General features: G+C 37.7%; 1 protein-coding gene across 1 annotated transcript; it reads left to right on the forward strand.

Annotated features, from left to right (window-relative positions):
- The first annotated feature begins 10,760 nt into the window (after positions 1–10,760).
- Positions 10,761–16,910, forward strand: LOC128579145 (rho GTPase-activating protein 20-like). The gene is made up of 4 exons (XM_053581392.1): positions 10,761–10,816; positions 14,203–14,386; positions 14,584–14,689; positions 15,835–16,910. The coding sequence occupies exons 1-3, from the start codon at positions 10,773–10,775 to the stop codon at positions 14,665–14,667; spliced, it is 312 nt and encodes a 103-aa protein (XP_053437367.1). The 5' UTR covers positions 10,761–10,772; the 3' UTR covers positions 14,668–14,689; positions 15,835–16,910.
- The last annotated feature ends 940 nt before the right edge of the window (positions 16,911–17,850 follow it).

Here is a 17,850-nt window from a genome sequence, read left to right on the forward strand (position 1 = left end):
CTAAAGGTAGGAAAAATCCTCTGTTTGTCACCCCCCGTGTAGCTCTGAAGCAGCATATTTCTTTTCTTTGTTACCTTATGAAAATTATTCTTGTCTGTAAAGACCTATAGCAAACTGAAAATCAAATATGTATGAAAAAAAATTTATCATAAAGGAATCTTAGACCTTAAAAGCCACCACCAATGATACGACATATCAAATATGCTTTTTAAATTATCATCTCACAATAACCCATCTTTACTTCTGCTACTCCTACCCCATGTACAAAACACAATCTTATTCAAATCTAAAATAATCCAAACCCACTCACAGATGTTGCAAAAACCAACACCTTGCTTATGATGATGTCTCCACTATCGCACTCTCTTCCAGGTGAAGGTAAAGATTTCAAAATTAATCTTGGGTGAAACTTTTTTTTTTTTTTTGTAGAGACAGAGTCTCACTCTACCGCCCTGGGGTAGAGTGCCATGGCATCACACGGCTCACAGCAACCTCTAACTCTTGGGCTTACCCGATTCTCAGCCTCCCCAGCAGCTGGGACTACAGGCGCCCGCCACAACGCCCGGCTATTTTTTTGTTGCAGTTTGGCCGGGGCTGGGTTTGAACCCGCCACCCTCGGCATATGGGGCCGGCGCCCTGCTCACTGAGCCACAGGCGCCGCCCTTGGGTGAAACTTTTGAAAACAGATACAGAATTGTACCTTAATACAGAAATATTCTTCTACCAACACAAGCCAAAAATTGCTGAGGTCACTGACAATTTCTTTCATGTACATAGTTATCATGCAAATATCTTCTTCATACTTTCTCCCCTGTTTCTTTTTCCCTTGAATGCTGAGTCAGAATGTTTTGAACATTTGAGTTTTCTTTTAATTTTATGACATTTCGTATTCTATACAGTTCTTTTGCTTCAATCATGATTAGTGAAAACTTTATAACCTCATAATTAGAGTTGGGACTTAATCATTCTGCCCCACAATCTCAGAAGTGCCATATATTTATTTTTTTTTTATTTTTAATTTATTTTTATTTTTTATTGTTAAATCATAGCTGTGTACATTAATGTGATCATGGGACACCATATACTGGTTTTATAGACCATTTGACATGTTTTCATGACACTGGTTACATAGTCTTCCTGGCATTTTCTTAGTTATTGTGTTAAAACATTTATATTCTTCATTTACTAAGTTTCAGATGTACCCTTGTAATAGGTGTAATCCCACCAATCACCCTCCCTCCACAAATCCTCCCCTTCCCATCCCTCTCTCTTCCCCTTCCCTATATTCTTAGTCTATAACTGGGTTATAGCTTTCATATGAAAGCCATAAATTAGTTTCATAGTAGGGCTAAGTACATTGGATACTTTTTCTTCCATTCTTGAGATACTTTATTAAGAAGAATATGTTCCAGCTCCATCCATGTAAACATGAAAAAGGTAAAGTCTCCATCTTTCTTTAAGGCTGCATAATATTCCATGGTGTACATATACCACAATTTATTAATCCATTCGTGGATCGATGGGCACTTGGGCTTTTTCCATGACTTAGCAATTATGAATTGGGCTGCAATAAACATTCTGGTATAGATATCTTTGTTATGATGTGATTTTTGGTCTTCTGGGTTTATGCCTGGTAGAGGAATTATAGGATTGAATGGCAGATCTATTTTTAGATTTCTAAGTGTTCTCCAAATATCTTTCCACAAGGAATGTATTAATTTGCACTCCCACCAGGAATGCAGAAGTGTTCCCTTTCTCCACATCCATGCCCACATCTCTGGTCTTGGGATTTTGTGATATGGGATAATCTTACTGGAGTTAGATGATATCTCAAAGTAGTTTTGATTTGCATTTTTCTGATGATTAAGGATGATAAGCATTTTTTCTTATGTCTGTAGGCTGTGTGCCTGTCTTCTTCAGAGAAGTTTCTCTTCAAGTCCCTTGCCAGGCCTGTGATGGGATCACTTGTTCTTTTCTTGCTTATACGTTTGAGTTCTCTGTGGATTCTGGTTATTAAACCTTTGTAGAAAACATAACAAGCAAATATCTTCTCCTATTCTGAGGGCTGTCTGCTTGCTTTACTTACTGTGTTCTTGGCTGTGCAGAAGCTTTTTAGTTTGATCAGGTCCCAGTAGTGTATTTCTGTATCTTCTTCAAATGCCTGGGGTGTCCTCCTCATAAAATACTCACCCAGACAGATTTCTTCAAACGTTTTCCCTGCACTCTCTCTTCTAGTATTTTTATAGTTTCATGTCTTAAGTTTTAATATTTAATCCAGTGAGAGTCTGTCTTAGTTAATGGTGAAAGGTGTGGGTCCACTTTCAGTCTTCTACAGGTTGCCAGCTAGTTCACCCAGCACCATTTGTTAAACAGGGAATATTTTCCCCACTAAATTTTTTTAATTGGATTTTCAAAGATCAAATAATGCTAAGTAGCTGGGTTCATCTCTTGGTTCTCTATTCTGTTCCATACATTTACCTCTCTGTTTTTGTGCCAGTTCCATGCTGTTTTGATCACTATCGATTTATAGTATAGTCTGAGGTTCGGTAGCATGAGTCCTCATGCTTTGTTTTTATTTCTGATTAACGTCTTGGCTATTCGAGGTTTTTTTCTGATTCCATATAAAATTAAGTATTATTTTTTTCAAGGTCTTTAAAGTATGATAATGTAGCTTTAATAGGGATTGCATTAAAATTGTATATTGCTTTGGGTAGTATGGACATTTTAACAATGTTGATTCTTCCCAGCCAGGAGCCTGGTATGTTTTTCCATTTGTTAACATTTTTGGCTATTTATTTTCTTAGAGTTTCATAGTTCTCTTTATAGAGATCTTTCACGTCCTTTGTTAGATAAACTCCCAAATATTTCATCTTCTTGGCACTACTGTGAATGGAATAGAGTACTTAACTGTTTTTGCATCTTGACTATTGTTGGTATATATAAAGGCTACTGATTTATGAATGTTAATTTTGTAATCTGAGACACTCCTGTATTCCTTGATTATGTCTAAGAGTTTTGTAGTAGAATCCTGGTGTTTTCCATATAGACAATCATATCATCTGCAAAGAGAGAACGTTTGATCTCTTCTGACCCTACATGGATACCCTTGATTGCCTTTTCTTCCTTAATTGCAATGGTTAAACTTCCATTACAATGTTAAAGAGCAATGGAAACAATGGGTAGCCTTGTCTGGTTCCTGATCTGAGTGGAAATGATTTCAATTTAACTCCATTCAATACGATATTGGCTGTGTGCATGCTCTAGATGGCCTCTATCAGTTTAAGAAATGTCCCTGCTATATTAATTTTCATTTATTTATGTATTTATTTATTTATTTATTTTTATTAAACTATAGCTGTGTACATTAGTGTGATCCTGGGGCACCATACACTTGGTTCATAGATCGTTTGACACATTTTCATCACATTAGTTAACATAGCTTTTGTAGCATTTTCTTAGTTATTTTGCTAAGAAAATGGATCTTTACATTCCACATTTACTAGGATTTACATATACCCCTGTAAGATGCACCGCAGGTGTAATCCCATTAATGCCCCTCCTTCCCCCTCCCTCCACCCTCCCTCCCCTCCCTTTCCCCTTTCTAATTTTCTTAAGTGTTCTGATCATGAAGGAATGCTGGATATTATCTAAAGGTTTTCTGCATCAATTGAGAGAATTATATGTTCTTTGTTTTTTAATTTGTTTAATGTGCTGAATTATACTTATAGTTTTACGTATATTGAACCATCCTTGAGACCCTGGGAGAAAAGCAAATTGATCATGATGTATAATTTGTTAGATGTGTTGCTGGATTCAGTTAGTTAGGATCTTATTGAATATTTTTGCATCTATATTTATTAGTGATATTGGTCTATAATTTTCTTTTCTTGTTGGGTCTTCTTCTGGCTTGGGGATCAGGGTGATGTTTGCTTCATAGAACGTGTTGGGTAGTCTTCATTCTTTTTCTATATTTTGGAACAGGATGAGTAATATAGATACTACTTCCTCTTTAAAGGTTTGGTAGAATTTTGATGTGAAGCCATCTGGTCCCGGGCTTTTCATTTTAGGGAGATGTTGTATGGTTGATAGTATTTCAGAACTTGATATAGGGCTGTTCAACATTTCCACTTCATTCTGGCTAAATTGTGCAAGGTGAGGTGCTTCCAAGTATTTTTCAATTTGCTTCAGATTTTCATATTTCTGAGAATAAAGTTTCTTGTAATATTCATTAAGGATTTTTTGAATTTCTGAGGAGTCTATGGTTATTTCCTCTTAGTCATTTCTGATTAATGAAATTAGAGATTTTACTCTTTTCTTCCTGATTAGGTTAGTCAAAGGTTTATCTGTTTATTGACATTTTCAAAAAAACAACTTTTTGATTTATTGATCTGTTGTATAATTCTTTTTTTTTTCAATTTCATTTAATTCTGCTCTAATTTTGGTTATTTCTTTTCTTCTACTGGGTCTTGGGTTGGAATGTTCTTCCTTTTCCAGTTACTTGAGATGTCTCATTAAGTTGTTAACTTCCTCTCTTTTCATTCTCTTGGGGGAAAGCTCGCAGTGCTATAAATTTCCCTCTTAGGACTGCCTTTGCAGCATTCCAGAGGTTCTGATAATTTGTGTCTTCATTGTCGTTTGTTTTAAAAATTTCAGGTTATCCTTCTTAATCTCATCTATGACTCAGCTATCGTTCAGCATAAGGTTATTTAACTTCCATGTTTTTGTATGAATATGCAGATTCCTGCTGTTACTGAGTTCAACTGTTATTCCATGGTGGTCTGAGAAGATGCAAAGAATAATTTCTATTCCTTTAAATTTACTGAGGTTAGACTTGTGACCTAAGATGTGATCGATTTTGGAGTATGTCCCGTGGGCTGATGAGAAGTATGTGTATTCAGTTTTGTTGTGATGAAATATTCTGTAGATGTCTGCTAAATCCAAATGTTGGTTAGGTTTAATTTTAAAATTTCTTTGCTCAGCTTCTTATTGGAGGATCTATCCAACAATGTCAAAAGAGTGTTGAAATCTCCGACATTATGGAGCTGGAGGAAATCAAGTTGCTCATGTCTGTTAGCGTTTCACTTATAAGTTGAGGCGCATTCTGGTTGGGTGCTTAAATATTAATAATTGAAATCTCATCATATTGAGTATTACCCTTAACAAATATGAAGTGACCATTCTTATCCTTTCTTACATTTGTTGGGTTAAAGCCTATTGTATCTGCTAATAGAATTGCAACACCTGCTTTTTTCTGATTACCATTTGCCTGAAATATGGACGACCATCATTTCACCCTGAGTCTATATTTATCTTTGAAGTTAAGATGTGATTCTTGTATGCAGCAAATATCTGGCCTGAGTTTTTGTATCCAGTCAGCCAACCTTTGCCTCTTTAGAGGACAGTTTAAGCCATTCACATTAATGGAGAATATTGATAAGTCTGGTAAAATTTTGGGTATTGAGTTTTTCAAAAGTCCAGTAGACATTTTTAATCCTTTCATCACTGTGGAAGTTGGAGTTTGATCAAAAGTTTCTGAATGAGTTTACTTTTGTGGTACAGGATTTGGCTTATCATTATGGATGATAGTTCTGGGAATATCCTGAAGAGTTGCTTTGGTTATGGCAAATTTCTTCAACATGTGAATGTCATTAAAGTATTTATTTTAACCATCATAAATGAAACCCAGTTAACCTGGATATCGGATTTGGCATTGAAAGTTTGTTTGTTTTAGAAGATTAAAAGTCGATCATGTATTTATTTTTTGAAAACCTAGACATAAAATCAGCTTTTAGCACAGCTTCTGTCCCTGGCAATAGCTTCTACAAGACTTTCTTAGGCCTTCATCTCCCAAAGGATTTGATTCAACCAGAGCCAGTGGTAGAGACCAGCCCTCAGCCTGAATCTCAGGGAAACATGATGACAATGAATCTTGCCTACCTCTAGTTCAGCAGAGTGGCCCTCTTGTTAGACAATCTTACTTCATGACTTTATGATCAATCACATTTCTTCATACATGGGCCATGTCTCTTCTTCAACAAATCCTGATTTAGACATTTTCAAATAAATATCACTCAAAAAAATGGAGAACTTGATTTATTGTCATGTATTCAGTTTTGCAAAGGGTTTGTACTAATTCTTCCATCCTGGAATATAATACAGACATACATGGTCCTTTAAGCGAATTATATATGCCAAGGATATGTATATTGTGCATGTACATTGGCATAATAAATGTTCTTCATGAAATTAGGTTTTCTTCCATCTCTTTTTTTAAGAAAATCAGGCTGTCTCAAACTATCTTCTCAGCATACTGTTTTTCATAAAAATACACTTCTTAAAATGTACGAAATTGCTGAGTCTATTGCAAAGAACAATGGTATTTTAAGTGCTAAATTGTGATTCGAATGACAAGAATATTATTTTTTTTAAAAGGGCAAAAAAAAAAGAATCATAATGATTGAAGAATCTGGTTAAATGGATTTTGGGTAATTGAAGTTTTATTGTACAACTGCGTTTTACACCCATTTTCTCTAAGTGGTTGTGAAAAGGGACATATTTTTCACCACAACTTTGTAAACTTCTGTTTTCTTATTTTTAAGTCTGTTTTGAAATGGTACTTAAGTATTCTTTTAATTTTTCACTCATGTTTTTTTTTTCATTAAGTCATTTGTACACAAATCATAAATACAATTTTGTCATGATGGGATTCAATGTCTTGATTATCTGTAGAAATTGGAGTGCTTACATGCGACTAATTAACATAGTCTTCTGGTTTTACTGAAATAGAAGTATAAGTCTTCCCAGTGTGATTGGACAAAAATTGCTTGAGATTTGCTAACTTGGATACATCTGACTTTTCAGGAGACATTTCTCTTTAGTCCTGTGAAATCTCAGCTCAAATGAATTGTGAAATTCTTCTGAGGCCTAGGTTCTGCTTTGAAAGACAAGAGATGTTTAGTCATGTGCTGGGGGTTCATGACTGCAATTCAGAACCTCTCCTAAGTTGTTATTCCAACTGTGGCAGAGTTAGTTAAGATGGTTCCAAGTTATTTTCATTCAAGGATAGTTGTAAGATTTAATGTTGTTCTTCAAGAGCAATCATGAGTATGTTCTCTATGGAGGTTTTTAAAAGAATTGCTCTATTTCGAAATCACAAATTTTCCTCTTCTCTATCTGACTTTTAAAATGGGTGCAATAGTTCAAATTAGTTTGGAATTAGAAAACTCAATAGCCTAACCCCCAAATGGTTAGGTTATGTGACAATAAGCCTGAATGACAATCATCCAGGCACATGTCTAGTGGAAGATACGATAGAACAGGCAATGCCTTGGAATCGATCTATTTTTTTTCTTATTACTTCTCTGACAAGAATAAAAGTATAATAATAGAGTGACATGAGGACATTGATGTTTTTTGAAATACCTTAGATTCTCACTTGACGTTGAGTGGCCTTCTCTTGTCCTTTAATGGCACCTTAAATAGCAGGTGTCAATTAAAAGGAGTGGGCTTGTCTTTATAGGCAGTGAAAGGAATCAGAACTCCTTTTAATATGTCTGAATTTCTAATCAGTCATCATTGCCATTCCGGCAACAACCCTGTTGCCTGCATAAGAATGAAGGCTTACAGGAAATGTGATAGGATGACAAAATACATGTACTAACAAGTCAACAGGATGGAAATTTTGGAGGCAACAGGGGATAATAATATTATAAAAACTACACAATTCCTTTCTCTTGACTGATGGGAACCAAGAGTACCACAATGGGGCAAATGCTGAGTGAGAATCCTGGAAGGAAAGACACTCTGAGTAATAACTCTGAATAGTGGGAGAATGGAACAGACAAGTCTCCAGGGTCTTTATGTAGTTCAAGAGTGTCATCACTTCCTGCAATAGAGACCTCCCTAGACTAGGAAAAAGAGAGGGCCTCATGTCAAGAGCTACTGCTATGATGGAAGAGTCTTCCCCAGATGATGGAAAAAAGAGGGACCCAAAGTCTGGTGAGGATGAGGCATCAACGAGCTAGGGAGATGCAGAAGAATTAGAACTAGCTGGGAAAAATACACTGGGTGGGGACAGAAGTATGAACAAGGTCGCCACAAAGAGATAAAACAAGTAGTCAGAGCCACACACCATTTGGAAGAGTACTCTGGAGGGGCAGCACTACCAAGCCAAATAGCAATAATACGGATGAAGAGACCAGTGATTGCCAGGTCAAAGGCACACCAAGTGGTGAGCGTTGTAGGACACATAAGAGCAAGTAGGTAAAGAAGGAGATCTCAGAAGGAGCAAAGTCTTGAAGGATCCCTTGAATGAAAAGATCTGCAATCCACTCACAAATGTCTCCAAGACTGTTTGTTTCAGGCTGAGACCAATTTTCCCATGAACCCTGAACAAATGACATAAAATAACAAGACAGGCAAGGGCCTGACATGAACTATGTCTATTAGTCCACACTTACTCTCTCATTTCTATACGCTCAGAACCAATACACACACTCGTACACCACTCAACAGACTCAGAGGTTGATCAGACCCCCCACTTCCACCCAAATTGTGGGAACCCCAGATGGATCTTACCTTGTCTTAGACGTCTGCCTGTATAGGTGCCTGTTCCTGCATGCCAGTTCCTCCCTGTGTTTGACTCCCTGAAGACTCATCAAGGGGACCTGGAGGATTAGCAGAAACCACCAGGTGCATCTGAACTCTCCCTCCCAAGGTGGTCTCATCCATCTCCACCAGTCATCTTGACTAGATTCTCTGAGGCTGTTTTCTAAACTTGTTAGAGAAAAGGCTCAAAAGCACCTGTGAATGAATAGGGGGGCATCCCACATTAAAAGCTCATCACTCAAGTTCACAAAGGGTCCTAAGGTGTTCCTTGGAGAACTCTGTCTGTGGAAAAATATCCTTCAAATGTTTGAAAAGACAGCTTAGGGCTGAGTCTGGTTTTGGTGATGAAAACACTATGTTGTAAAAAAGCAAAAGTACAAACTAAAATATATTAACTAAATGCATAAGACATAAATGGAACAGGAATGAACTAAAATATGTAATTTTGTGTAACTGTGGTTAGGGGTCCCCATCAGCATCCCAGTGTTCTGTGGGAGCCCCCAATGGGCCAATAGCTCAGTAACCCAGGGTTCCTGCTTCTGACAGGCCCAAAGCCCAGGAGTATGAGGTTACTGTCTCACAGGTTTACAGGACCAACCTCAGGCATCATTCTTGAGGATAGAAATCAAAGTCCCTTTTCACCTGCCCTCTGAACCCCAATTTCCCCGTGGACTGAGGCCACAGCAACGATGTCTCAGCAGCAGAAATGTCTTGCTGTCTCTGGCTGTGCTAAAACTCACCATTGGTTTTTCTTCCAGCATTTTCAGGGGTGGGATGCTCTACTGACACATGCTTCTGACAGTCTCTGACAGGCCAATAGCCCAGCAACCTGGGGTTCCTGTCCACAGCTCCATCCCCTTTGGCTTTCCCTCAGAGGTTCCTAAAGGCCCTACACAACTCACAACAAACAAATACAACAAACAGTTATATATTATCACAGTGGTCTACAAGAACAAATAAGCACAACAAGAAATGTACACAACAAGTTGTTACACTCATGTTTGCAGACACTAGGCAGATATAGGTGTTTAAATTTCTTCCCTCCGGAGGTGGACTTTGGCAGAATTTATGAGTGATTGTCAGCTTTTCTCCTGAGGGCACTGGGTACTATAGGGTCCCTGGAAAGTTTCCAGGGGGCTTCTAACGAAAGCTCACCCTGGAGGCCGCCTGAGTATCGGCAGTGTCAGTGTCTGGAGAACCTCCCTGGAATCTCTATAATGTTATGTCCAGGAGTCCCCTCAAAGACCACACCACCAGACAAGTGAAATTAAAGAGGAGAACTTTTATTGAAGAGCTGGCTGGCAACTGCCCCAGTGTCTTAAAATGAAGTTTCTGAGTGCAACCCTGAATTGAGCGAGGCTCTGAATTTTAGAAGGCAAAACTTTTCTAGGGGGTCAAGCATGCATAATTCCAGAAGCGAAAGCAACAGAGAGTGAGGTGTGTTAGTCAGTTTATTAGGCTATGATCACAAGAGCACTTAGTAATTTATTTTCACAAAAAAATACAATCTACAATCTCCTAAGGTAATGTAGGGAGGGGGACTCGCAGGTGAGGGTCAGAAACAGCATGATCATAAAAAGGGATAATCACCAGTGTAGTTAGTAACTTACATCACTAACAATTTTAGAGGAGTGCATTCATAGTTATACAATGGAGGGACACAGAAGAGGAACCGGTTTTGAAGGTAATGGAACATAACAGAAAAAGAGTAAACAGTAAAGTGAAGTCAAACTTGCTCTTTTAACATTCCCATATCATATACTGATGGCATGAAGACCACCTTTACACCAGAACATAGGATGTCGTACAAGTCTGCTAAAATGTGTACACAGAGGAGGTTCCACCCAAATAGAGAGTCCTTTAGCTTTCCCACAGTTATTCTGACTTTAGTTATTCCTACGGGTTTATTTGGGAAAAAAAAATCAAAGCATTCATTTCTTTGTTGAAAAGTCAGTGGTGAATTGGCACAGAATTCTGTGTAGTTCGTGGAAGGGAGGACTTCACTAAACTTTGAAACAAGTTATATTCTTTCTGGCTTCTCTGGCATATACTTGATATCAGAATAATGCCTTAACACATTGTTTTTCCTCTGTGTAAGGATTTTTCTAAAAAACATTCCGGAAAGCATTTTTGCGAAAAGTCTCTACCACGAGTGGCTGTCCGTAATGGAGAAAAGCAGCGACAGACAGAAAATTGAAAAAATTAAAAGGTAATTATTTTAACATTTATGTCTCAAAAATTAATTTTATACCTTACATTTTATAATTTGTCTACTAAAACTCAAAGTTATATTCATGGGAAGCAGGTTAGAAGTTGGCTTCTATTAGCTTGTCACTGTCATTGTTTTCTCACTAATCCAATAAGCATGAAATGCTTAAACATTGTGCCCCTTCTGTGTACCTGACTTTTAATGAATAAAAAGAGCTATTATTCATTAATTCACTAGCTGTTATGTGGGTCACTATGAAATTTTTGAGAGACACAAAAATGAAGAAATGTAAAATCTCTACAGACACAATCAAATGGAACCCTGCCAGAAACCCCAATAAGACTTGCAAATTGAAACTTGCATGGAAGAGTCAGAAAGGGGAGTCAACTGTGGTTTTTGGAAGTGAATTAATGCAGCATAACACAGGCTACAATTTATGATCTTAATTTTGGTAAATATCAAAGTAATTAAACATGTCTATTAATTCTTGAACTGAAGTCATAGAGAGAAAATGACTTATTTCCTCTTCTCAAGAAATTCAGTTTGGGAAAGATAGATAAACCAAGAAATTACTGTCAGTGCAGTATAATCTGTCCTATAAAAGAGATATTTAGAGAACACTGTGGGAACAAAGCAGAGAATCACTCAGCTCAGCTTCTTGAGTCATGTCAGTAAAAAAGGGAGATGTATAGTGTCAGTATGATCACAAAAAGTAAATTGTTTCTTCTCGTGCCAAGGGAAATTTTGGGACCAATTCGATAGTCCTTTCTTGGATATATCCAACATGATAAGAGAATAGAAAAGAAATGTTTATTTACTCTGACTAAAGAGTGTGTGTTCTGTGAAAATTCAGGACACTCATTATCATTTACGTGCATGTTATTGTTTAGTATAGATATTTTTCCTTGAACATCTTTTAAATATGAATTATATGCATACTTTTGGGGATTGTTGGAACATAGTACAGATATTGAAGATACCAGGAACTAAGCCATGTGGCATAATCATAACTCCACTTCCATTAGGGTTTGGTGTAAGCCATTTAGATAGCATCAAAATCTACATATTTGTTTGGTCATTGTTCACAATATCATTTATCTATATTTATAATACACATATCATTCATATATGTATTTATCCTGTGTACCATTAAAAGATAAATATTTTTTAAAAGGCTATGTTGGCTCAGACCCTGTAGCTCAGAGGCCAGAATGATGGCCACATACACCAGGACTGGCAAGTTCAAACCTGGCCTGTCCCAAACAACAATAACAACAACAACAAAAATAGCCCAGCATTGTGTTGAGTGCCTGAGGAGCTTTTTGGGAGCCTGAGGCAAGAGAATTGCTTAAGATCAAGGCTGTGCAGTTGCTGTGAGCTGTGATGCTACAGCACTCTACTAAGGGAGACATAGTGAGACTCTGTCTCAAAATAAATAAATAAATACATACATACACAAATAAAATAAAGTGAGATAAAATAAAATATTATGTCTCTCATGAAAATATGAAATAAATGCATATCAATGCTTCTGGTTAAATTAATAATAAGGAAATCAGTAAGATAGTGTAGCCATCTTTATAGATTGCACATTATGAAACCTTACGTATTTGAACCAAATTGAGCCAGAAATACTGAAATAAATTTACAAAATGATGCAAATATCCCGCTTTCTACCAGAGCAAGGGTTCAGAGAAATCTGTTGACTCTGTACCAGACAGAGTTTTCAATTCTTTGGCCATGTTTTATGTACACTGCTAACAGTTATCTTCAACTGACAGAGATGTAAACAGTGCTGGTTGTGAAAAGGCTTAAGGATCCCATAGTATCCCCAAAGCGTTAACTAGATGCCTTATTTTATATACAATACACCCAGTAATCTTTTGGTCCATTTGAAAGTCCTGCATAATTCCTCCACAGAGGGATTATACTTCTTTTCAGACTATTATGCTGAAGAAAGTCTTTTCTGTGATTTGTACAACAGGAGTCAGACCAGCTTGTTTTCCTCAGGTTGCAGATTCTTTTATTTAAAAAGCAACAACCATGAATATCAGCTTGTCCATGTTTTCTGAGTAGGAGTAATACAATATTTTGGTAAATAATCAGGTAAACACAACTGTAGCCCAGAATGAAAGAGGGAAGAGGAGAGTGAGGAGAAGGAAGGGAAGAGGACGTGTGGAGGGTGGGTAATTGGTGGAACTTCACCTAGGGTGTATATTGCAAGGGTACATGTCAATCAATTAAGAGTAGAGTATAAATGTCTTAACACTATCATTAAGAAAGTGAGGTGAAGGTTATGTTAACCAGTTTAATGTAAGCATTCTAAATTGTACACAAAATCAGCACATTGTACCCCATAAATGCATTAATGTACCCAGTTATGATTTAATAAAAAAAAATTGTTAAGAGATAAAAAGAGAGAGAAAAAGAAAAGAAAAAAAGAATCTCTTAGCAATTACCAAATGAGAATAGTAGAAAAGAAAGTAATGAAAACTTGACACATATTTAAAAAGTGATAGAAAGGAGGTAAGATTTGGCTCGGCATCCTGTTGCACAGTGGTTATGGCGCCAGACACATGCACTGAAAGATCCAGGTTTGAACACGGCTTGGGCCAGCTAAACAATGGCGAAACACCTGCCCAAAAAAAAGAAAAAATGGCTGGGCATTGTGGCAGGTGGCTGTAGTCCCAGCTGTTTAAAGGGCTGGACAAAGAGAGTAGCTTGAGCCCAAGAGTTTGAGGTTGCTGTGACAACTGACAACTGATACTGCAACACTCTACCCAGGGTGACATAGTGAGGCTTTTTCTCAAAAAAAAAAAAAAAAGGGAATGAGGCAATATTTGGAACAAAATCAACCACAGAAGATGGTGGAGCAGACAATGAACTCTCAGAATGGACCGGGTGGTCTTTACAGCTGGGATTTGGTTCTTCACCTAGAGACAGCATTTCTGTGTTGCCAGTTAAAAATAAAGGAGTAATTTAAAATTAATTACTGTTTAATTTCATCAGAAAGGTTTTGGTGGGTTGTGGTTGAGAGTAATCTAAATGTTGCAAGATTTACCTAAGCTTCAACATATTGAGCTAGTTTCAGGAAAGTATTTCATGAAGGGTATTCGTTTTTAAATGATACTTATCTGAATTCTACTAAGTTTTCATTGTGTTGTGAAGACAGTGTATAAATATGCCCCCCCCAAAAAAAATCTCCAGCGTTTCTTTTCTCATTGTCTCCCTGCAGTTCTCACTTCATTGGGTTCCACATTAACTGAAACTTGGGTATCTGAGCTGGGTTCCTATTTGCCTTGTACCTCATGCAAAGTTAGTGTTGCCTGCCTTTACAAGATTGAAATAAATTGCCTTGCTTACCGAGTGCATTTTTCTGTATTTAGGCTATTAGACCAGCTACCAAGAGCAAACGTTGTTCTCATACGGTACGTGTTCCTGGTGTTAAGTAATATCGCTGAACTCTCCGCGGCAAATGAAATGGATGCTTTACACTTAGGGGTGTGTATGGCTCCAAGTATTATATGGCATCCTTCTGCAAGCAGAGAAGAAATGACCTCTGCAGAAAAGGTAATGAAGTTTTTGTATTATACTTGCTGGGGAACTGAATCACCATTAGTAAAGGAAATGGAAGGTATTTATTCTGAAAGACAATGTCTTATAGAAGTTAAATAGAATACACTTTCTTAAATTTCAGTTTACTATATAAAATGCAATTTATCAACATGTTATATGAAAATAAATGCTTCTTTTTATACGTTAATCAGCTTGTGGAATTTGTGATTAAAAACTGCCGCAACATCTTTGGAGGACACGTCACTGCCCTGTTTGGAGAGTCATCCGGAATATAAAATACTCAGGATAAACCCTCAGGTACTGTCAATAATTGGGTTGCTTTTTGTGAAAAATTGACTCATGTCTCTGAAGATGCTGGCACAGTTGTTTTCTTCAAAGCCATGCAAGCTGAAGGAAAGCAAGCCTGGTATGTGGCTCAACAGAGCCCTGGGTTTCCCATCATTTCTTAGAAGGCTTGCTAACAGGTCAGGGTATTTAACAGGATGGTAGGGTTAAATAAGGTGTGTGATAAGTTCCTAGCTTTTATAAGTTATCAGAGGCAGCATGGTACAGTAGAGTTCTGTGACATCACAGCTCACAGCAATCTCCCACTCCTGGGCTTAGGTGATTCTCTTGTCTCAGCCTTCCAAGTAGCTTGGACTACAGATGCCCACCACAATGCCCAGCTAAGGAAGTCTAATATATGTAGTATATATTGTTGAAACTGGAATAGAAATCTCAGAAGTAGTAGAGGCTGGACTGATGTTCTTATTTTTCTTTTTTCCGCTCCCTGATTCTTGAGACACTTCTAGAATTTTACTGTGCTATGAGATCATTTGACAACAACTTGCATTATTAGCAGATAGGCAGATGTTAAAATCAAAGACAAAAGAAACCTCCAGGTTACGAATTCCTATATCACTAGCTATGTTATGTTATCTTTGGCCAATTGTTCTATGCCACTGAGCATCAATATCTTAATCTAAAAAATGTGGCTGAAAGTTTCTTTATGATTACTGTAAATATGAAATGAGGTAATGGATATTATAGAAACTTGAGCAAAAGAAACTGATAGACTTAGTCAATGGATTTCCCAAGAGTAAGCTATGTTTAACATCCAGTAACCCATGTTAGAAGGTATATTCTTATGCAGAACTAGGTATATGGAATTATGTTTTTACTTTTATTTTGTTATTACCACTTAGTCTAATGACATTTTCATTGTTTGGGAAAATTTAGCATAGAGAAAGACCATCAGGACCTAAGATAAATCTAGTACACCTCAACAGGCATTTCCCATTTTAACACCTGTGGTAATATTGTAATAGTTTCTTTATTGGCAGTAGGAATTGAAATACATTACCTGAAATGACAATAAAACTAAGCATTATAGTTCATTTCTAAGGAAATATGGGTTTATTCGTGCTAAGTACGAGTGTTAATCCTGTTTGATTTTTTGACAGATACATCTAGCTTTCCAGAGAGCAATACTTCCTCATGTGAGAGCTTGAAGAAAAAAGCGACTGTGCTGCTGGCCCACAGTGTGATGAATCAAAGAAAATCGTCCAATTAAATTGAAGCATTGACTCGCTTATAATGTTTCTGGACTCTGGCCTTGATGCCCTTGAATTCTAAATGAGCTTCAGAGCCTCCTGTATGACTTTTAGTTTAGGTGGACCAGCCTCCTAAAGACAAGCCGATGGATGTAATAATGTGCAGAGATATTCCACCACAGAATCCTGCCAAGATTCTGTCTGGCACTTGTCCACAGCTGCAGCATATTTAAAAAAAAAAAAATAGAAAATGCTGTAAGCTGTCCTGTATAAGCTCCACCTGATCTACAAGGCTAATTCTATCACATTAACAGCTGTGGCTCACCTGTAGCCCTAGCTACTTGGGAGCTGATTTCCCAGCAGAAACTTTGTAGGACAGATGAAGAGTTCCTATCTTGAATGCACTTCAACAAATTTCTGACAGTGTAGCATTCTTTAACCTGCAAACTACAGTTCGTATTTGATGGAGGAATCAAATCTTCTCCTGACATGCAAAAAAAAGTGAAGCTGAATAGCTCTATCTTGAGAAAATACATCTAACTTCCATGAAGAAATAAAGACAGAGGATAAAAAGTTGGAAAAGTTTGAAACTAAGCATGAAAGTGCACAATCAAAGTCAGGCCATTCAACACAATGAGGAGGAGGAAGAGGAGGATGAGGAAGAGGAGGACGAGGAAGAGGAGGAAGCAGAGGAGGAGAAGGAGGAGTCCAAACCAAGAGTGAAAATGATACTGCTAATGTTTTTAATCTCAGATTGATTATTCAGTATGAATTACTAAAAAGTTAATAAATCGTTCACCAAGTTGATTATTGGGGAGGATTAAAAAGTTTAGATAAAAGAATGCAATGAAAATGATCTGAATTTCTAGCCAAAAAGTCATGGCTGTTCCATCATGAAAAAGCACCAGTTCACGCAGCACTGTCTGTGAGGGAGTTAAGAGCAAGCAACATCATTTTCACTCTTGGTTTGGACTCCTCCTTCTCCTTCTCCTCTTCCTCCTCCTCTTCTTCCTCCTCTTCTTCTTCCTCCTCCTCCTCTTCACCCTCCTCCTCTTCCTCCTCCTCCTCTTCACCCTCCTCTTCCTTCTTCTCCTCCACCTCTTCCTTTCCCTCATCTTTTTCCTCCTCCTCGTCTTCTTCATCCTCCTTTTCCTCCTCTTACTCTTCCTCCTTCTCCTCCTCCTCTTCTTCCTCCTCTTCCTCCTCGTGTTCCTCCTCTTCCTCCTCCTCTCCCTCTTCCTATTCCTCCTCTTTGTTTTCCTCTTCCTCTGCCTCTTATTCTTCCTCATATTCCTCCCCTTTCTCTTCTTCCTCCACTTCCTGCTCATTCACTGGGTAAAAGTTTAGAAAACAATATTATTTTATACTATTGTAAATCCTAAGAACCTGGAAGTTGTAGTTCTCATTGCAGATACCAGTGACTTTAAAGCAGCAAAAGTAAAATTAGACATATTATAATTGTTCTGAAAACCATGTTTGCAAACAATCCAGGTTTGGGGTTGTTTTATCACTGCTTAAAAAAAAAATGAAATACCAATACAAGCCTGAAACTAAGCATCAAAGTGCACAACGGAAGTCAGGCAATTCTCCACAAGAAGAGGAGGATGCAGAGGAGAACAAGGAGGATGACAATAAGGAGGAGGAGGAGATGAAATGAGCAGGAAAGAGTGGAAGAAAGAAGAGCAGGAGTGGAATTGGAGGAGGTAGATTAGGAGGAGGAAAAAAAGAAAGAAGAGAAGGAAGAAGAGGAGGAAGAGAAGGTGAAGGAGGAGAAAGAGGAGGAGGAGGAAAAGGAGGAGAAGGAGGAGGAAAAAGATACGGAGGAGGAAGAGGAGGAGGAGAAGGAAGAGGAAGATGTAGAGAAGGAGGAGCAGGAAGAGGAGGAGGAGGAAGAAGAATAGGAGGAGGAAGAAGAGGAGGAGGAAG

This window comes from Nycticebus coucang, chromosome Y (genome assembly GCF_027406575.1).
Source record: "Nycticebus coucang isolate mNycCou1 chromosome Y, mNycCou1.pri, whole genome shotgun sequence".
Lineage (NCBI taxonomy): Eukaryota > Metazoa > Chordata > Mammalia > Primates > Lorisidae > Nycticebus > Nycticebus coucang.